Genomic DNA, 21,518 nt, shown 5'->3' with positions numbered 1-21,518 from the left:
AAGTGAACCGGAGTAGGCTTTTGCGCAAGCGCAACAGATGCACGCGTTATATTTTCAGTGGAAGTGTGTAGCAAAAACAGTCACAGATATCTTGATTAAGGGGCTTTACCGCGCCGTTTACGTTCTTTATTTCCACCGTGTTCCACGTGTAGGTCTCGGCGCTGACCTTCGCTAGCTGTCGCTGAATCCAAGCGACAACGTTTAGACATAGAAAGCTGAGGTTTGAAGAAAGCTAACTGGCTAGCTTAGCCCGCTGTTAGCTGTAAGTGGCAGCATGGCAGCTGTACTGGAGCTGATTGCTGGGAGCTACGAGCAGATCGCATTCGGTTACCGAGTGAAAACTGATGAAAAAGTACGTTGGAGTCCGCTTTTTTGTCTTTTGCCTGTGTAACTGTCATTGTCCAGGACTGGTCTGCATTTTAATTCCCGTTCTCTGGCACTTATAAAAACTAAACTGAGCTGTCACTGGGATTGATGGGTAATCGTTAAAAGCAAAAACCTGCGTGTAACATTATGATTAAAAAGGTTGAATGCTTTTAAGGGGGACGATGGAAGAGTGTAACCCAGTTTTATTAATGCATTTTGGGATTTTTTACCTCCAAAATTCCCTCTCAGAAACCTACAGTAAAGTTTTTTTCCCCTCCTATTTTCACCATTCCAGTTGTTATTTCCCCATCACTTCACGTTTATTATTTTTTTCCACCCCCTCACTCTGTCATGCAGGAGTGGACAACCAAGGCAGACTTCACACATCACGCCCACACAGCATCCATATCAGCTGTGGCGGCCAGCGAGAGGTTTGTTGTCACGGGAAGCAAAGACGAGACCATACAGCTGTACGACATGAAGAAGAGAATTGAGCACGGTGCCTTGCTGCATCATGACGGTGAGTATCTCGGGTACGTGTACATATATATGGATTAAATATACAACGCAGGACAAGGAGCTGTGGCATAGTGTTGCTTCGCAGCTCTAAGTCTGCTCACGTTTCTGGTTTGATTCACCCGGGGTTTTCCTAAAAGTGTCTGTAGTCTGTGGTAACATTCATTTGACAGCGCTATTTAACTTTCTACATGAAAATAGTAAGGACGCAGTCGAGAGAGAGGTCACTGTACATGGAAGGTCAGGAAGGATGAAGATCAAGATAATTCTCCTATGATCTTCTAGTGATCATTATGGATCATCATCATCATCGTTATCGTCATTAGGGATCATCAGGGAACATGCTTCTTTTAAACTGCTGCGTGAACCTCCGTGTACTGTTGTCTTCAGTATAAAAAAAACTGTTAAATTATATTTTGACCTTAACATAGCAATTCTTGGATTTTGATACTAGTTAGTTACACAGTCGGGAAAAATAGAAATAATTACTTGTGTGTCGTCTTTGGTCTTCTGTAAAGAAAAGGCAAAAAAATTACATGGGTGAGGAAGGAAAACAAGATTTTTACTCACAATAATAAAATGATTTTTATCACAGGTGTACCAGGCTGCTTCATAGACTATTAGTTTCCTTATCTGATGGAACAAGAAGTATAAAACATCACTGAAGAATTAAACAAAAATACAAACATCCTTTACTTTTTACCATTTTTTTAAACTGTAAAGAAATTTAAGACCTTATCCTTTGATTTGAACATCTGACTCAGACTTCCCTGTATTTGCACAGGCACCATCACCTGCCTGGAGTTTTATGGGACGTCTCATTTACTGAGCGGAGGAGAGGACGGACTCCTGTGTGTGTGGAGCACAAAGAAGTGGGAGTGCCTGAAGTCCATCAAAGCTCACAAGTAAGCACACACAGACAGGTGCCGCAGAAGCACTGAGATGAATGTGTTTGTATAGTTGTTGTCTTGCATTTATGTTGGATGGGACAGTAAAAGTAACCAGTTTCATCCTCTTGTTTTCGCCAGAGGCCACGTCACATCGCTCTCCGTCCATCCATCTGGGAAACTTGCACTTTCAGTTGGGACAGATAAGACTCTCAGGTAAAATCTGCAGCTCTGCTCCCAAGTCATTGACACAGGAGTTTCATTTACCAGGGAATCAGAAATGACTGTTGCATTTTTTTTTTTTATCCTTTTAGAACGTGGAATCTAATTAACGGAAGATCAGCCTTCATCAAAAACATAAAAGAGAGTAAGTTTTACTGCGAAGCTAATGAATTGATCGTTTTCAGAGATATTTGAATGACGTGAGCTGATTTATTTATTTTTTTTAAATCTATGCTTTTAACAGATGCACACATTGTAAGATGGTCTCCAGATGGGGATAAATATGTGGTGGTGGCAAACGACAAGATTGACATCTATGACCTGGAGACGGCCTCAGTGACAGGAACAGTTACAAACCCCAAAAGGATCTCGTCTGTTAAGTTCTTAAATGTACGTTTGCACTAACATTTTGAGCGACATAGAGACTACCGTGGCTGTGATGATCGGTCTCTGCCTATTAAACTCACCAAAAGATGACAGTAATTAATTTACCAGCTGTGAGTTTAAGCAGATGTTGTTATCCTCTTTGTTTTTCAGAACGCCATCCTGGCTGTCGCAGGAGACGATGAAATTGTGAGGTTATGTGACATGGGAAAAGAGAAATGGGTGTGTGAGTTCAAGGCTCATGAAACAAGGTAAATTCACAGCATTTTTTTTTTTTTTTTTTCTTCACAGATCTACCACCATGTATGTCTGAAACTTTTTAGGTGCAGGAGTTTTTCAGTATGTTTTTTTAATTATATGAAGCTGCATTTCTGAAAACACATCTCTGAATAAATTACATTAAATGTTGTGAAAAGTGATTGATATCGTTATTACTAAAAATTAAAAACTGTACTAACTTTCCTTTTGTGATATCAGGGTGAAAGCAGTTGACAGTTTTAATATGGAGGATTTCTGCGTGATGGTGACGGCTTCAAATGACGGACTCATCAAAATGTGGAAACTTCATCTTAATGAGGCACGTCTCCAATGTTGTTTTGAAAATATGAGCAGAAGCCGTATACTTGTAACTTCAACCAAATTTCTTAAACATTTACATTTGCAGCAACAGTGTATGTTAAAAAATTTCTCTCAGGGTCATGACCTATTGACATATTATGTATCTACTTTGCAAAACAGAGTAATAAAGTTCTTTAATAATAATAATTGCTAATATCAGATTGATATGTTCAGATTTAATCAGATAGGTGGTAAAATGTCAGACATAATAAAACCTCCTCTTACAAGAATAAAGTTTTATATAGACAAGTCTGTAAAAGGATAAATAAAGAGTAGCAAAACTACACTGCTGTTACCTGCCTAGCTGCTGATTAACAAGTAATGTACCGCTGCTGTCCACCAGGAACTGGAGCCTCCCACCCTCCTTGGGGAAGTGAACACAACAGCCAGGCTGACGTGCCTCGCCGTGTGGAAACCTTCATCGGTGCAGCAGACTGCTGAGGAACCAGCATCTGAGGCGACAACATCAACATCTGCAGGTGACACCCTGCAAACGCTGACGTTCATTTCACTTTATCGTCATATTATGAGAGAGGGCAGCAGTAATAGATAATGGCTGGTATAGTGAGGGTCTTGGTTGTGGTCTCTTTTGGTTGAGTTTCTGTGTTGACAGGTGTGCACTGTAAAGAAGAGAGAAATGAGGCAAAATTTTGGCTGCAGAAAAGATCTTAACGTTTCTCCACTCTGCAGTCCATATTTACGGTCAATGCAGCGTGAAGTTTGTGTAGCAGTAGCCCCCCAAATGTTTACAGCGTGCAGTGGAAAACTGGTTGTGCTGGAAAACTTCAAGCTCCGAAGGAGGATGTTTCTGAAAAAAGTCATTAGTGTTTAACCGTCATCCACTAAATAATTACAAAGCTGCAAGTTTCCACATATTTCTGTGTCTGTGTTTTGTTAACGGCCACCATCTGTTTTCGCCTGTCCACAGAACTCGCTCGAGAACTTTCAAAGACGAAGAGAGTCCGAATTGCAACAGAAGAAGTCATTCTAGAAGATGAGAGCAAACCCAAACAGAAGAAAAAAGGCGGTGGAAAACGAAATGTCCAGCAATAAAAAATCTTTTTAAAATCTTTTCCACGCACTGTTTTTAAAGTCAAACAAGCCTTTACTTGGTGTGATTACCACTGGGATGTGATAAACCCCGGTTTGACAGCTTTCGAGTCCTGATTGTATTTATGTGATTGAATATTTTTGCTGTCAACACTGCAAAGAATGGATGGTGGGAAATGAGATGGGCAACAATAAAAGTGTTTCATTGTCCACGCATTTGTTAGTTATCAGTACCCAGTTAAATGTGCCAAAAGTTGGGTGAGCGTTCCCATGGGAGCCCAGCATCCATTTAAATGATGGTTTGACCTGTTACTAGGCCCCCGCAGCGGGCATCGGGCCGCGCCGTCGTCAATCTGCTTAGGCCCCCATGACAAGCGACAGCCGTTCGGCTGGACCCACTGGGCCTGACGGGCGGTTTCGTCTGAATGCCGCGCCCCCCCCCCGTGATCCGGCCGTCATCCTCACTGACCCAGCTTCCCTAGTCTCACCGGCAGTTACTTAGTTAACTCCCTGACCCGGTGCACCCGCAAAGTCTTCTTGAAACCCATCCTCCCACCCAAGCGAAGAGCAGAATACTGCGTTATTCAGAGAGGAGTTTCTGCTATTTAGCCTGCCCTCGTTGATGTAAACGGGTCGGATAAAAAAATAACCGAGAAACACAGTATGTCCTCATGGCGCCGCACGTCTCAACAGCACCGCAAACTGCAGCCTCCGAAGTCAACACCTCTCTGAGACAGTTTCAACACAAACTGAACATTGTAACCGTCGTGAGGGGAGGATTTATTGTCCTTGTTTCCCTTTAGCACAATAGGAAACATGTAAATTATCATTAAAATATTTAAAAAACTTTAAAAAAAAAGAAAGATACTGCCGAGTGTCTATTCTGCCAAGAATACTTTTATTTTGAAATTCTCTTTTATTACTCCGGAAGTGTAACCGTTCGGAAGTTTGGAAACTCGGGTCGCATTTTAATGTTGAGAAAACCTTTTGTTGTTGTTTTGTTTTCCTCTTTGTTTAATTTTTTTTGAATCTTTGACAGCGAAACTTTCGTCAGATTTTTTTTTTTTTTTTTTTTCCCCTCCGGACGTCAGCTTCTCCGAGCCTGCCTGAGCGGTGAAGCCGCCAAACCGCGGGTTGTCCCCGGCCATGGCCGTGGACTGGGTTGGGTTCGGTTACTCTGCCCTGGTGTCGGCGGGAGGAATCATGGGTTACGTGAAAGCAGGTGGGCGAGACACGCCGACGCTTAGATACACACAACGCCGGCTTAACTCGATGCGGGTGCGGCGCAGGTCGTTCGGGATCGAAACCGGTTTGCGTCAAATTTCAACTATCTTACCGGCAGAAGCAGTTGTGCAAAGTAACTACATTTACTCGGTTACTTGTACTTGAGTATTTCCTTTTAATGCTATTTCTCCACTAAATTTCAGAGGTAAATATTGTACTTTTTTACTGCTGTGGTGACTAGTTACTTTTAAGATTAAGATCTTTAAAAAAAAAAATTAAAAAAAAAAAAAATGTAATTGCATTTTTCTAACCCATCACAATAAATTGGTGTCCAATTCTGGGCCCCTGTCATGTCTCAGATGTCTGTGAGTTGATATCAGTTCCACCAAAGAGACATTTCCCCTCTAAACCTCTCACATGATTTCATTTAAATAACTGTTTGAGGCCCAAAATAGGTGATATCATCCAATATTTCACAAAAAAGGCAAAGATTAGAAAAGAATCCCAATACTGAAAACAGATTTGTGTTATAAGATCTTTTTTTCTTCTTCTTCTTCTTCTTTCCTCCCTCATTAATCATCTCACGACCCCTCAGATTTATCTGGGGACCCTTCGGAGGGAGCCTGACCCCTAGGTTGGGAACCACTGGACTAAACTATCAAGCTGTATATTAACCAGTGAAAACCAGCTCCACCTCCAGCGGCAGCATCAGTTAAATACTCCTTAGACACTGATGCATCAGTATGAACAGTCTAATAATGTCATATTTAGTAATATATCAGTGACAGGAGACTTTCTTGTGCAGAATGAGTACTTTTACTTTTGATACTTTAAGTACACTTTACTGATAATGCTCGTGTACTTTTACCAGTGCAGTCTAAAACACCACCTCTGCAATAAATCTCTAATCAAGATTTTTTGAGTTTAACCTCACTGATTTAAAAAAAAAAGAAAAAAAAAAGGGGTGGACAAAATATCAGAAGCACTGCAAACTGCAGCCTCCAAAATGATCATGAAGTTCATTGATACCTCTCTAAAACAGTTTCAGCAAAAAATGAACATTATAACATGGAGAGTTTATAAAAAGAGAATCCATCAAACCTAATTTAACACTTAATCTCCAAAACTGAACCTAACCCAGTGTGTTTGCTCCACAGGCAGCGTCACCTCTCTGGCTGCAGGCCTCCTGTTTGGCCTGTTGGCTGCAGTCGGTGCTTATCTGGCATCTCAAGATCCCAGGAATGTCTGGCTTTCACTAGGTGAGCGAGTTTGGTTTGGTAAACCGTGACAGTCCAACTGCCGCGTTCAGAAACACATGGTAACAACTGTTTCCCTCCACTGACCAAATGCAGGCACCTCGGGAACCCTGGCTGTAGTGATGGGACTGAGATTTCTCAACTCCTGGAAGTTCATGCCAGCTGGCCTGATGACTTTAGCCAGGTAAAACACCATTATTACACGGTTTAATTTCCTTGTGACTGTTAATAGGTTAGTTATGTACAATACATCCTGCACCAAGGTGATCATAAGACTTCTGTTTTTAATACCTTGAGAATCTTATTTCGACCATGTTGTGATATAAATGCGGTCATCTCTTTTCAGTGGACTGATGCTGGCGAAGATCATAACTGGGGCGCTGAAGAGGCCGCACACATCTTGAAAACACTTCAATGTATCTTTTCTGCGTATCTGTAAATATCTTGAACATGGGAAATCTAACATTCACCTCTATGTGGTTTTGTATGTATTACAGTCTTCTGTAAAAAACAGTTTAATTCAAAGCATGATTGTAAAGGAAACTTTTCTGACGTTTGAAAAAATGTCTGTCTTTGAGAATACACAGCGATTGTTATAGTTAAATGATTTTTCTGTTTGTGAAATGTATGGGGCTCATCTTGCTAAACGTATCCAAGGAGAAGGATTATCTTTGCCCCATTTGTAAGTCAATCATCACAGCTGATAATTGCGCAGACCTGCCTAAACCTGTTTGTGTACCTTAACGAGGAAAAAGGATATCTGCACTTTTTCTGCTGCTGTGAAATAATACACTCACCCACTCACTTAAATACAAAATTAACTACTTTATTTCATTCTTTGTAGTCTATTATTTAAAAAAAAATACTGATGGTATAAGTCATGACACACTTGTACAGCACTGAAAAATATTTAATAGCATGGCAAATGCAACAAAAGAGTAGCAAATTTCCTGGTGAAAGTGCAGTGGGAGTCACTGGCGGAGCAGAGCGCACTGCTGCGCTACCGGTGACCTCCGTATTTGGCGGCCCAGTCTACTCGTCCGTGCACTGGCTGGATATTTGTGCTCCGCGCAAAGGTTTTCTTCCCTATAGAGCAGGTGCTGGATCCGGGGATCAGAGGATTTAGAGATCTGTTCCTCCATCCTTCATACTCTGAAATCAATGAGATAGTGAAGGAAGAGTTTGTTTAGGAAATACTCAGAGAGCAACATGAAGCTGCATTTCTTACACCGCTGGTATTTTTTACCTTCATTTGAGGCGGCCTGTTTATTCGCAGAGATCTTGCTCTTACACGCTTTGATTCTGGAGTCAATTCGTAGATCAGCAGCTGAGGACAGATCAACTAAAAGGTTTACAAAAGGAATGAGACTAAAAAAACCAAAAACCATCAGATTGGGTTCTGAGAGCAGTATTCATTGAAAGCTCCTGCATCACTAACAGGCCTCTCAGACACTTTTGTCTTTAAGGAAAATACAGATTCCTGTCCAACTCCAGGGGGCGCTTTTGCTATAGTATGGTGGAAGAGTTTTGTTTTTTTTAAATTGCATTTTTGCATTTATTTGATAGCATGAGTGTATAGAGTGACAGGAAAGTTAGAAAGAAAGAAGGGGTGATTTTCCAGAATTGTACCAGGAATGTTATGGTTACATGGTATGTATCTAAGCCATTTGACCACCAGGACGTCCCACGAAGTTTCACTCGAACAAGCTGCAACTCGAAACCCAAAGAATCATTTCCCAGTACCGTCTGACTCAGACCTCACTGATACCGAGCAACACTAAACCACACTAGGTCTGTCTGACTCAACCGTTATTCTGTCTGCTACAGAGAAAATTAAAAGCTCTCTGTTGTGACTCACTCGCGCAGGTTCCCGCAATCGGTGCCAGGGTAATCCTCTGTCGGGCTGCTCCTGCTTCGATCGTCTGAAAAGGTGATATATGTGTCTTGGTTGGGTTGTTGCTGTTGCTCATGAAGGAGTCTGGAAAGGACAACGAAATCCATCACTGATTACGTCCTTCGTGCCGATGTGATTATTAATAGATATTTGGAGTAGCTTTAGCCTTTAGGAGACCGAATACCACATAAAACAACAATTATATTTTACAGGATCTTGTTTGAATTTGCGTTGTGGTCCATATTAATTCTAAGACAATATCTGTTTTTTATGAGCGTAAACAATGTTAATAATCAACTCAAAATACCATGTAGAGACATCTGTCACACATATCACATCTGATGGTAGAATAAGTATTCAGGTCCTATTGGTAATTTAAGTTAGCAATACTAAAATTTAAAAATACTCCATCACAAGTGACAATCAAAATCTTACAGTACAAAAGTATTATCAGAAAAATATACCTAAAGTATCAAAAATTAAAAGCACTCAATATACAGAATGGCCTCCTCCATTTTGTTATATCATTATGTGTATCATATTCTTACTGATGACCTAAAGTGTTTGTAAGCACCATTAAATGTCACTGGCTGAGGTGGAGCTAATATTATATACTTATTAACAAATTTATATATCGTCAAGTAGTTTGATCTATAACAATGCGTCATATTTTACAAGCTGACTATATGTTTTTTGTGTGTAAAATCTTAATCTGCAATATAACTAATAACTATAGCTGTCAGGTAAATGTAGCAACTGAATTTGAGTGATACCTTTGGAAAGATCAAGATCCTCCAAGGTCTTTTCCTTTGGAGGCTGCTTATCTGCTAGTTTAGGAAGACTAGCGTCTACAACCACATCACCACAGAGAAAGAGAGGAGGAGGAGTGAGTGGAGGAGGAAACTAGGAACCCCACTGAGCGGGACATATGAACTCAAGACCAAAATGGGTTTTTTCAGTCAAAGCAGAAAAGCAATATGTGCTTTTTGTGGGACAAGTGACTTGTGAATAATACACGTTTCCTCTTTTCACTACGCTTACAAAGCGTGAGCTCATTTCAGACACACTTTTGAGTCTAAGGCCTTGAAAAGTGCTGAGAAGAAATAAAGACTGGAAAACATGTTACACTGACACCGGCTTCATCAGATTTATGTTTTTATTAGCTGCTGTGGTTTTAAAAAAAAAATCTATTATCTTGCCCTGCAATTTGCAATCAAGTAGTAAATAACCATTCTAGCAGTTAGACATCATTACAAAGTGGTAGGGACTGAGTGATAACATTCAATCAGAGTAGAGTTGTCGGAAGCCTTTTCTAACTTTGTAATACTTGAATTACTTACAGGATGACGTTATCTAAACACCCTTATATAAACTAGTGTTTTCAAATAATTAAAAGCAATTTTTACACTGCTTGGAGTATTAGATGGGATAAGCTCGTTGTATAATGTCAGAAAAATCAGAAAATTCAGACCTGTGTCACAAAATAACCGCCATAAAGCATCAAAAATGTGGTAAAATTGCCGTTTCTCTTTGATATATCATTGACTGTCAACTTTGATTACAAAGTGAATCCTGTAATTTTGTATTTTTTGCCATTCAGGATGAAATACAACACAGAGACATGGTTTGAGTGAAAAAAAATTAGATCAACGCACAGTACTTGATAGGACAAGGCAGAACAAAGTGTATGAGATTTTTTGGCAAGGACAAAAGGTTTGGATACTAGTTTCTTTGCAGGCCTCGCCAGGTGAGCCAAAACATTTATTTCCTCAATGGCATTGCGTCCTAGTCATCCATTGATCCATCCATACCATCCATTGATTTAAATGCACTGTGTGTAGACCGACTCTCTCACATTGTGACATCAGGAAACTGCTCACAGCTGTTACTCTGAACAGGTATACGCACTATGGACAAGTTCTAACATTTATCCTGGAACCTGTCTTACCTTTATTAAGAGGGAACTCCAGGCCTTGTCCTCTGGTTAAGCAGGAGCTATGCCACAGGTTTCTGCTTGCCACCTGGCCACCTACTGAGGATCTGCTTTTTGGAATTATACCTGAAACGGACAGACAGCTCAGAATTACCTAACTGTACCTGAGCCCACACACAACACTTACAAACAACCCATACCTGACGAAACTCTGACACATGCTGTTTAGATTCAGTACTTACAGTATGTGGAGAGTATGGACATCATTGGAGTTATAAAGTTGTTTGTATTTGAAAACCGTAACACTGAACTTGCGCAGCACGTACCAAATGATTCAACAGATCGAGAACAACATGCAGCAACAACCAATTATTATGTGTCATTTTCAAAAATTCCGATCATTCTACTCTGTGCATTTTGTGCTGCCTTTGACCAAAACATATTATGTTAAAATTTCACTGTCTGGTATTTTTATCTTGTTTCATTGGTTTTGGTCTGAGATGCCACTTTTTAATCTCAAATAAGTGAATAATTCGTTTCACTCCTTTCTTCGATTTAATCACAATTTTCGGTGTTGGTAATGCTTAGTTTCAACTGTTTAGAGTATAGTTTTTTTCTTCCCTGTGCAACTTAAGTAACATAAAGTAATGTAAACTAAACAGTCCTTTGGAAAGCCAAGGAACTAAAATTATTCTGAAAATTAATAATTTTTTAAAACTTTTTTGTCCGTTGTCCACAAGCTTTTGTCCTAAATTCTACCACTAGACTGGAAAAAAAATCCTAAAGTGTGTTTGGAGATGCGGTAGACCCTTTTTTCTCACCTGGCAGATATCTGGACTGGCGGAGGTAGTGCTGCTTGGCAGACAAGGTGGTGGAGTCAGTTCTGTTTAGCCCGGTGTTGCTCGGTAATTTTGCTACTGTATTGTCTCTCTTTGACTCTGGAAATCTAGACAAAAAAGTATTATTGTAGTATTATTGTATTTTTTCAAAACTACGAGGAAGACACTTTTACATGAAAATGAACATGTCTAACCGACAGCTGTGCCCATCGAGTGTCCTGTCTTTCAGAGAGCTGATAGTGGGTTTTTTGGAGATGGAAACTCCAGTGTCTGTGTCGTCACCATCGTCCCAGCTGTCCGATGACTTGAAAGACGTCTGGCCCCACCGTCTGCGTCCAGTCCTGACTCTGGATACACTGTTCTCTGCTCCAGTGGCTGCTCCTCGCTGATGTAGAGAGTAGTGGAGAGGCGATGTTTATCATTCTTGTGTACGTTAAAATGAATCAGTATTAAGCAATGAATGTTTATCTGCTCTTTTCTTTCTAAAATAACAGATGTTTCAAATCAAATCCATACCAAGGTGAAAAGTCAAAATCTGTGACAATTCTCTTAAACAAACAAGTCTAAAGCTAATTTCATCATCTTAGCACGAATGGGAAAGATATAATTTTAAGGTCTATTTATGATAGACTTTGATATGATTATACAGGGTGGAAAAAACAACTCTAAAAGGCCTGAAAACAATTCAGAAGCTGTAACTGAGTGATACCTACAGTTTGCCAGCTCATCGGTTGCCTGTTTTTCACCAGGCTGAGGGGTTCCTGCTGCCCTGCTGTTGCTTGTTGTGTGCTTGGCTCCATGTTGTCATGAGGAAGGGGGATCTCCTGCAGAGGCTGGGGTAGAGATTGGCTGGAGGTCTGTGGCTCTGCCTGGGTCTTACTTGGCTCGCTGGACTCCAGGTTCGTCTTATGGAGGGACGGAGGCTTTGGTTCTGCAGCCGACTCGGACATCTTTGCCTGAGCCTTGTGCTGCTCTGAGCACTTCAAAGGAACACCAAGCGCCTGGCCGACATGGAAGTATGGATACCGCAGAGCCTGAAACAAAAATATTAAAAAAATATTTAAAAAATATATAATATATTAAAAAATATATTCAATTACATCTTTTTAGTTCATTTTCAAGCACAAGATTTACATTTTCCACAAATTAGTAGTTTTCAACATGGCATAAAACATATTAATTATAGGAAGAATATACAGTAAAAATATATAATACATTAAATTAAAAAAATGAGACGCATCGAAATAAAAGAGGAGACAAAAACGTAGAAATTAGGCAAAGGGTTCTAGTCTATAAGACATGGGATATTAAGTATATCTTTTATAGGACTAATGAGACATAGCACCACTGCACATTTCACAGTTAAAAAGTTTTCTTAATGATGTGTGTCTGTCTCACACCTTGAATGAAGTCGGTGGATGTGTATTGCCTCAGTACATCCAGATGTCAAGTTTAATATTACAGCTGACTGATTCCCACTTGGGCTTCCCATGCTAAAAATACTCAATGTACTCAACGGTACTTTGGGTAAAAGCTTGCACCAAAGGACTTTGCAAACCTCAACTTTAGTCAGTTGTCTTCATTCTAATCTTTTGTATATTTTTTTGTTTATTCAAAGTAATCTATGTTAAAACTTAACGGGTTTTAAATGTACCTGAACAGCACTTGGCCTTTTCTCAGGATCCCACTGCAACATGTCTTTCATCAGTGCGATCGCCTCGTCGCTGGCGTTGGGGATCAGGGATCTGAGGCTGGTGGGGACACACTTTGGGAAGCGGAAGTTCATCGAGACGGCCAGGTTGTAGCCGTCGGGCCAGTCCGACTGACTCAGCGAGGAACAGGAGGACACAACAAATAGATCATCTGTGAGTTTGCGTGCAGTCTTGTGTGTGTCTACATGCATTCATGACAATATCAAATACACAATCACTGTTAGTTTTTTCCCTTATAAAATGTAAATGCCTCGAAACAGATTTTCTTTGCTACCAGTGTTTCACAAAAAAAGCAACACAGAATGTCCCAGAAGAGTGAGTGCATAGAGGCGATAAGTTGAGTTTGGTTTCATCCAACGTCCCTGCAGAGACACCACATATGATGACACCTGTTGTGATGGCTCACCTTCTTCAGCGTTCCCAGCACTTGACAGATCTTGAAGATCTCGTCAACCTCGCTGTTGCCGGGGAACAGGGGTCTCAGAGTGTAGAGCTCCGCCATGATGCAGCCCATGGCCCAGATGTCGATGGGTGAGCTGTAGGAGTTGGACTTGAGGAGAACCTCTGGAGCTCGGTACCTGGCACAACAACATGGGGGGGGGGGCATTCATGGAACATTTGCATATAGAGATTTAACTCCACTCTTGTTTATGTTGATCTGCTAATGTCATATTTCTCCAGCTATATGTCATAACTATGTGTCAGTCAATTAGCTCTATCCCTTTAGACACTTTTGTTTTTATTTTCCTAGGTTTTAAGATACCTGTCTTTTAAAATATTTCATTTAATTATTCAACAGCAGCACATCTTTCCAGAATCACTGTCCCCTTTACTCTGGATAATCCACAGATTTTTTATATAGAACTACTTTCTATGAAAAAATGATGCCAATGCAAACAGTGGACATCTTTTTAGGTGGAATTATCCAGATTAATGGGACCAGCGTTTCTGGAATGAGATGTCGCTGTCGAATTTTTAAAAATCTAATTTTTAAATGCTGAGAGAACCACAAATGATGGTAGAATCCTTGGTAAGAATCTGGGTAACTAAAACTAAAACTATGTGTTGTGGTTTGGTTGAACTGACTGTTTAAGAAAAAAAAAAAAACGTAGACATCTTATAGTCTCTTTAAGATACATGTTAAGTGATATTACAGCAGGAGATACTGTGAGTCAAAAGTCAGTCAACTTTATAACTCCAATGATGTCCTTACTTTCAACATACTGTAAGTGCTGAATCTAAAAGGCATGTGTCAGAGTTTCATCAGATATGAGTTTTATTGTAAGTGTTGTGTGGGCGCTCACCATCTCGTGGACACGTAATCAGTGTAAGGTGGCTGGGAGCGGATTTCTCGTGCTAGTCCAAAATCCGCAATCTTAACCAGCTCTGGGCCCATGCAGAGCAAGTTCTCTGGTTTCATATCACGATGGAAATACCCTGAAACACATGAATCAGTCGAATGAAACTGTGCTGTTGCTGATATTTGACTAGATTTACATTATTTTATGAAGCAAAATATTTATTGCATCTAGCTTCTACTACCATTGCAACAACTACCATTTATACTGTGACCAAGACATGACTCTATTGATGCATATCACAGTTTTATGTGTTTTATGGTCATTTTTTTAAAATTTGAAACAGAGTTAAAACATCTCTGACAAAAAAAATGCTTTAACCTGATAAATCACAGTCAAACAAAGTGTTTAAGGAAATGGAAAGGAAAAGATAAAGACAGGAGGAGTCTCTTACCGTGCTTATGCACAAATGCTAAGCCAGACAATACTTGGAACAGAATGTTCCTTATCTCATTTTCAGAAAACATCGTATCTTCCCTGGCAGCAGCAAAGTGGTAAAAGACAAAAGAAAGAAAGAGGGGATAAAGGAAAATAGACTATGCAAACAATCGTGCCTTATTGAGGTGGGAATAACACCAACATGCATTAAAAACAGTGTTGATTTGTTTTCCTTTTTTTTTCTGAGAGGCAAAACTTTGTTCAGTTAGGTTTCGGTAACCACTCACACCTCTTCTCACCAGAGCAACCCAGAGAAGTGAGTTATTTTTGGTTGGAGAAAATCCTGAGATGCCTGATGTCTTATCAACCGTCCAGCATTTATATACTTTTCGGGTTTTACATATGCTGTTTTCTGTTTAGTCAATTAAATGTGTACACCAAGACAGGGCTGACAGCTTGAAAACACAGCGTTTTATAGAAGAGGAAAAGACAGCAGTGTCAGTTTTTCTTCTATCTGTACTGACAGGCCTTGCTGAAATCACCTACCATGTTTGTGAATAAAGGACAGTCCCTGTAATATCTGAAATGCCATGTTTCTGACGACTGACTCAGGGAACAACTTGTTTCTGCAAAAACGAAGACTGACACATTATGACTGAAGCTGACCCGCAAAAAATTCTCACATTCCAAATGTTAATAAAAAAAACACATTGCAGGATTATATCACAAAAAAAACTCTGTGCACATAACTGAAATAACATATAAATGCACAAGTAACTTTGGTGTCTGATGTGTTCTTACCTTCCTTTCATGAGCTGATAGAGGTTTTCTTTCATGTACTCAAAGACAAAGTAGAGATAGTCATTTTCCCTGATGACTTCCTTCAGTTTCACCACATTGGCATGGTTCAGCTTCTTCAGAGACTAATAACACAAAGTATTTAAGAAACACATACAACAGAATCATTAAATAGAGTCATTAAAAGTCCCCTCGTCATCTCAGTAAATTAGCTCGAATGCCCGACCATACCATAATGCAGAACTTGCTCTTTCACTCAGCTGCCAAAGGCTTCTGTACAAAAACTTCACATGCCAACAGTAGTTAAAGCTGCCAAAATAATTTGTCGCACTACACATTGTCAGTATTTTTTATCTACAGGCTGATGAGTTCATTTAAAACATGCCCACTAACTCTGCAATGGATCAAGTAATGTAATTTCTCATGGAGTGCAACAAGACTCAAAATGACAAGAACATTGAAGTTGATATCTTCCTCATTTATTGTCAGGTTTTCAGTGTCTGGCAAACAAAGCCAAGTTAGGACCACAGTCAGGACGAGGACTAATTCTAGTTTTTCTTTTATTACCCCAAATCTTTATCTATATATGTGTATATCTCTTCTTTGTATATGGTGGAAATAATTCAGTATGGGCGAATACATATCGCTTCCTAATTATGAGTAGCTGGGTCCACAATTCTTACTGTATATAAGTTATTGTTAAAGCCAGAGGTATATTGCAAAACCAAAAGCTGGATTTTGCATGTTGAATTATTGGTGGTTTAAAATGCTAATGAAAAAAGTAGTTAATTTATTGATTTATTGATTGATTAAACAGTATAATGTGTAATGGCTATAATGAGTCTCACCTTCACCTCCCTCAGATTCAAGCACTCATCCCAAGAATAAAACTTCCTCTTCATCCTGTTGAAAGACAAGATTTTCATGATTATGTTATTGTTTAGACTTAAATATAGTAAAACTGTACATACTGTCTTTACTGTATGATTTGACACTTGTAGGAAACTAAAATAAAAATAAAAAAAATTTTAAGGTTTGAAGAACATTGATGCCCAGAATTTATGTCATACCAAGTCTTCTGACTTGTTTCTTTAGTGACTGGTAGGTATTTATAACAAAAGGTATTTTGTTTTGGCATTTTTGCCTTTATTGGACACTTGACGTTAGAGATACAGACAGGCTACGGATATGATAAAAATATGGGGAGAGGTATGACACGCAACAAAGATCCCTGGTATCTTCCTGCTTTTATTTGTATGCGTTTATACTCATTTTAATTTTAATATAAAAGCCACAAAATACATTGAATATTGGCTACACATTGAAACTACCACACTACTGTTAAATATTTACGTAACAAAAATAGCATCCTAAAGCAAATAAACTTTATTGATATATTTCATACTTGTTGTAACCTTATTGTTCTTACCACAAATGGCTTTCAGAAAACCTTTCCCATACTCTAAGGGCAACACTGAGTGGTGTATTTCCACTCCTTTCACTGTCATCAGTAGTATCAGCTTGCACTGTAACCTTACATTTACAAACTGTGCCTGGTGGAGCCTCGTAAAACGTTCATTATTCATTTCTTGCCAAAGACAGATTCATCATTAGATAAATGACCTATGTAGGCCATATATTTAACAGAACAAAAATACTAGCAACAGTACCTGTGCTTTGACAAGAAACCTACATCTGCTGATCTTCAATTATCCTAAACTTTGTTATTTCAAGAGCTGCAAAGGCAGCTACACATGATGCAAACAAAGGTAAAACATTTGACTTAAAATGCCAACATTTTTAATCACAATCTGTTCTTTTATTAATGTGTGCCATGTGAGAACGCAACATGATGAGTCCAGAGCCTCAAAGCACCTTGCAGCCACTCAGGGTTTAATCAGCTTAACACTGAGACAAAACAATACAGTGTGTCCCTTGCATGTTTACTGCAGCTAAACTCACCTCTTTATGGCCACCAGCTCCCCGGTCTCATTGCTCTTGCCCAGGAGCACGCTGCCATATGTGCCATCCCCCAGCTGCTTCAGAGTGGTGTAGCGGTTCATTGTCCAAAGAGAGCCGTGCCTATCCTTCACCAAGGAGCCTTGACAGTCCCGCACAGTCCAACAGTTGGTCATTGTAAGCACAGCAACATCCCGCCACACGTCAACAACTTAACGGCCCTCTACTGTGCTCTATCCTTCTGCTGCTGTGAGGCTACTCAAAGGCTTTTTCTTGAAAAAACAGACATAAAACATGAGCATTCACCCTTCACTTTTCTCTCTACAGATTGGTGATGAAGGGTGGATGTTTACCTGGCGAGGGAGAGCGGAAAAAAGACGCTGTTTCGATCCTGCCTGTCGCACTGTGTCTCACCTATCCTAAGCTAAGACTTCAGGGCGGACAGAGGAAGGGCGATCCACTGTGAGGGGAAGTGGATTAAAGTTGACATGAGCTTAAGAATGTGTGCCAGGAAACAGACGTACAGGAGAAGCTGGAGACGTGGTTTTTACCTTATCAAGTCCACTGAGTAAGAAAACAGGACCATTCTGGCGCCTTTTTGTTTTGTAAGGTGTGATAATTTTGCAATCTTTCAAATCAAGACTACATTAATGAATTTGATCCAGAAACTGAGGGCTTTATCTGACTTTGTCCATCACTGGTCACATAAAAGTTAGGCAGTGATCCTGAAAACACTTAAAACAGCTTATTTGAGCACACTTGTTTCTGAGCTGCCCAACCACTATCATTTATTGTTAGCACATAAACTGATCTACTAAAGTGGAAGCAGAGGAACCAACCATCCCACTCAGCCCTGCTGAAAGATGTGATGCAACACCTCCAGCTAGAAATATGAACATTTTCACGTGTGTGTGTGTGTGTGTGTGTGTGTGTGTGTGTGTGTGTGTGTTTTGGCTTATTTTTTTCAAAATATTAATTTCGTAATTCATTTATTTATCTACATTTTGTCTATCCAAAGTATGTCTGAAAACCCCAATGAACAGAGTTTGATTGGGAAAAAAACCCAAACTTATCTGTCATTTTGAGGACTCTTTCAGACACAGCACCATGTACTGTTGACCATGATACGCAACTCCTGTGACGGCAACTCTAATTTCATTCTTTAATTAAGCTATTTCTACTGCTTTTCTTTTACATCCGGTTAACCCACATGTCGTAGTGGGCAGGGCCAGGAAGTACATCCTCGGCCAGACTTGAACAAATTAGGGCCAGTGTATTTATAACTGACATAAGACTGGGTCAGAGGAGTCAGATGCCAGTGTAGACAGTTAGTAAGGATGGCACCTTACTAACTGGCAACTTGAATTTTATATGTGAATTATTTTGCCTTCTCTCTTCGTGTGTCTTTTCTAGAATTTGTATGCTATGCCTAGTAGCAGCAATCCACCTATGCATGTATCAGTAGTATATGTATAATATATTTTGCTGTCAATTCATATAATTATTGGTTATTGTTTTTTCTATTTTGTCACTATGTTATTCTGTTGTGTTTCAGAATCATTGTATTGTTGCCACTGTTTTATTTATTTTTCGGTGCGATGCCGCCATAAGCCCATTTATTCTTTTTTTTTCTTCATCTCACCAACAGTCTTTTTTTAAATCCAATAATCTATTAAGTTTTATTTTTTTGTTACGTGGGCAACTAAAAAAGATCAAGAGTAATTTAAGAGCCACAAAAAACAAAGCAAGTGCTAGAGGCAGGCAGATTTTTCACAACCTGGCAACCCAAAAATTGTTCTTATTTTAATGGCATATATCAGATCTTTAAAACAGATGATATTTAAACCATTAATATTCATATTTGCACTTTATAGCCCTTTGTAAAAGGTGCTATATTAGATAGTAGCAGTTTCAAGATTAGGGGTTATGGGTTTTAGTTTTAGCTGCTTAAAAATAATCTGGTTATAATGTAAGAACCCGAGTAGAGAATTTGAAATTTGACATATTTCAGTCCTTTCAATTTAAAGGAAAGTAATTTAATGCTGACCAACGTTGAAACCAGACTCGACGAATTTCAAAATTTTGTTTCTAAACCTAGCCATTATTACACTGTCTAACCATTTCATCACTTTGTTAAATAAACTTTATCAGTTCATCTAGAGAGTTAGCCGACAACAAGCAAGCCTGCTACTAAGGGTAAATACAGGAGCTAGAGGGCAAGGTAAGCTAAACATACCCGCTTGTCCAGTCCTAATGTTCAACCAAGCGATTAAATGGGCAATTTAACTAAATATTTACTATGTCTAACATAATGTAAGTCAAATTTAAGTAAAATATACCCACCACAGGAGACATTTCTACTGGTGAATATAGCACGGCGGTGCCTGCTGTGGCGAGATGCTACCAGCTCCGTCCGTTTCCAAGGGCGGCTTCCTGTCTCCTAGGCAACGCGGAGACTTCCAAAATAAAATGAAATGAAATCATAATATACTACTGTAATATGTACACAAATACAACTATAATACATGATAAAAATCCATTTATCAATATTTTTAAATAATAATTGAAGACGTAATGTAATGATATTAATTAAAGATATGAGATATAATAATAATATATGATTAATAATATTACATTGTTATGTTTTCACTCTAAAGATCTGAAACTATTTTTGTAACAAACATGGAATAATAGAGAAAATAAACAAGAGTAAAAAAAATGTTTTTCTTTTTTACAGTTGACAAAACAACAGCTGTTAAGGCTTTTTCTATCATGTCACACATTTGTTTCCAAAGTTGAGAAGGAACTTTCAACTTAGGAAAAGATATACATATAAATCAATTTAGACCTTTATATCACTACATTAGGGCGTGACCTAATTAACCTGTTATGGCTCCCCTGGTCAAAAATTAGCTGTTAGGCCCCTACACAAAAAATGTATTTAGGAATATCCACAAGTGGGAACAGTATAAATGAAAACACAGTATAATAAAGGTGTTAATAATTGGACTCTGACACAGTGCCAATCTACAAAAGAGGGCCACAAGATTAAATAATAATTTAGGTAATAATGCTTAACAATATTGTACCTTGGTAGCTCAAATTTACAGTTATCTAAATTACTAAAAGCCAAGCGATGTTCCGTGACTATGGTGTTTTCGGGGGCCCAGTGGGTCTGGGGTCCTTGGAGTAGGTACTCTGGCCTTTCATCTGGGTTCTACTGTAAAAACAGTGCAGATTTATATAAAAAACTAGTGTGACTTGCAGTATTTTATTTATCCAAATGTTAAATGGAATTATAGGTACTAGATATCTTCTTTTTTGTATGCTGTTGCATAGGTTTTTGTTAGACCCCTGACTTTCAAATATCTCTACGTGTGTTTTGCAAGTGCTCCATCTAGTGGTTCGTTTCTATCTCCGCATCTGACCGAGACTCTAGCCCTTTTAACCCTCGACCTAAATATTTTTAATTCCGAGATTGTCTGGTAGCACGTTTGACTAATTACTGAAGTCGTTAATTTCCGGTGGGGGGAAGGCTGAGCCCGACGCAAGGAACCCTAAAAGGTCCCAGAAAACCCGCATTTGAAGACCAGAGATTCAGTCCATCACGTTGGACTGCCTTGTCCCTAAAAAAAGAATCCCGTACATCCGGAGAATTGATCAATCACACTTGGATAATGAGAATTTAGAAAAACGTCACCTTGATAAAAACACACAAGAAAGTGAATCGGAAAAGCCGGTATAAGCTAATAGTATTGGGCCTGTGTATAAATGAGCCCGATTGAATTAGGACACTAGAATTAAGGGTCAGGACGCAAAATGATGCCTAAATGATGTTACTGATGCACGCGTGAATTACCGGAGAGACTGCGCTTGAGGCTGAAATCTCCCTTGCGCTATACTTTCGGCGGGTTGGCGGGCGGCGTCTGTTTTTGCCAAGTAAACCCCGGGGACGGGGCCCAAAATAAAGAGATGTCACGTCGTGCGATAACGAGGAGCGGGTTCGCCGTCCGCGGCGCGGTGGGCGCCCTCGGACACGCGGGCGTGAAACGCGAGGAACGAAAATCAGGAGCAGCGCCTCCCGAGGTGGCCATGCCGTAGTAGCGTGACGCGCCGTGCATTGC

At 39.5% G+C, this 21,518-nt stretch overlaps 3 protein-coding genes across 11 annotated transcripts; 2 read left to right on the top strand and 1 right to left on the bottom strand.

Moving 5' to 3' along the window:
- The first annotated feature begins 4 nt into the window (after nucleotides 1-4).
- Nucleotides 5-4,067, top strand: pak1ip1 (PAK1 interacting protein 1). Its single transcript, XM_040143983.1, has 10 exons — nucleotides 5-352; nucleotides 724-886; nucleotides 1,667-1,787; nucleotides 1,911-1,985; nucleotides 2,084-2,136; nucleotides 2,236-2,381; nucleotides 2,529-2,626; nucleotides 2,853-2,952; nucleotides 3,337-3,472; nucleotides 3,922-4,067. Exons 1-10 carry the CDS (start codon nucleotides 275-277, stop codon nucleotides 4,044-4,046), a joined length of 1,095 nt encoding a protein of 364 aa, XP_039999917.1. The 5' UTR covers nucleotides 5-274; the 3' UTR covers nucleotides 4,047-4,067.
- Nucleotides 4,068-4,901: 834 nt separating this feature from the next.
- On the top strand, nucleotides 4,902-7,407 carry LOC120799238 (transmembrane protein 14C-like). 3 transcript variants are annotated; one of them, XM_040144246.1, is made up of 5 exons: nucleotides 5,274-5,400; nucleotides 6,425-6,526; nucleotides 6,620-6,707; nucleotides 6,870-6,939; nucleotides 7,279-7,339. In XM_040144246.1, the coding sequence occupies exons 1-4, from the start codon at nucleotides 5,316-5,318 to the stop codon at nucleotides 6,925-6,927; spliced, it is 333 nt and encodes a 110-aa protein (XP_040000180.1). In that variant the 5' UTR covers nucleotides 5,274-5,315; the 3' UTR covers nucleotides 6,928-6,939; nucleotides 7,279-7,339. The 3 variants fall into 3 exon arrangements, with proteins under 3 accessions (XP_040000181.1, XP_040000180.1, XP_040000179.1); XM_040144247.1 differs by lacking the exon at nucleotides 5,274-5,400 and adding an exon at nucleotides 4,902-5,265 and having other exon boundaries at nucleotides 6,870-7,407; XM_040144245.1 differs by having other exon boundaries at nucleotides 6,870-7,407.
- Nucleotides 7,380-21,444, bottom strand: LOC120799236 (serine/threonine-protein kinase MAK-like). Of its 7 annotated transcripts, none has more exons than XM_040144240.1 (18): nucleotides 21,254-21,444; nucleotides 19,738-19,850; nucleotides 17,748-17,854; nucleotides 17,398-17,666; nucleotides 16,284-16,338; nucleotides 15,439-15,560; nucleotides 15,184-15,263; nucleotides 14,206-14,338; nucleotides 13,308-13,479; nucleotides 12,844-13,011; nucleotides 11,903-12,223; nucleotides 11,384-11,574; nucleotides 11,172-11,296; nucleotides 10,366-10,476; nucleotides 9,191-9,265; nucleotides 8,382-8,501; nucleotides 7,770-7,850; nucleotides 7,380-7,675 (listed from the first exon to the last, which is right to left on the bottom strand). In XM_040144240.1, the coding sequence occupies exons 4-18, from the start codon at nucleotides 17,568-17,570 to the stop codon at nucleotides 7,524-7,526; spliced, it is 2,079 nt and encodes a 692-aa protein (XP_040000174.1). In that variant the 5' UTR covers nucleotides 17,571-17,666; nucleotides 17,748-17,854; nucleotides 19,738-19,850; nucleotides 21,254-21,444; the 3' UTR covers nucleotides 7,380-7,523. The 7 variants fall into 7 exon arrangements, 6 of the variants coding, with proteins under 6 accessions (XP_040000174.1, XP_040000172.1, XP_040000173.1 ...); XM_040144238.1 differs by lacking the exon at nucleotides 15,184-15,263 and adding an exon at nucleotides 14,654-14,736; XR_005708798.1 differs by lacking the exon at nucleotides 15,184-15,263 and adding an exon at nucleotides 14,654-14,736 and having other exon boundaries at nucleotides 7,640-7,675; nucleotides 8,382-8,526.
- Between the last annotated feature and the right edge of the window lie 74 nt (nucleotides 21,445-21,518).

The sequence above is a fragment of the Xiphias gladius genome, chromosome 14 (genome assembly GCF_016859285.1).
Source record: "Xiphias gladius isolate SHS-SW01 ecotype Sanya breed wild chromosome 14, ASM1685928v1, whole genome shotgun sequence".
NCBI lineage: Eukaryota > Metazoa > Chordata > Actinopteri > Istiophoriformes > Xiphiidae > Xiphias > Xiphias gladius.
This window is presented reverse-complemented; position numbering and strand designations above follow the sequence as displayed.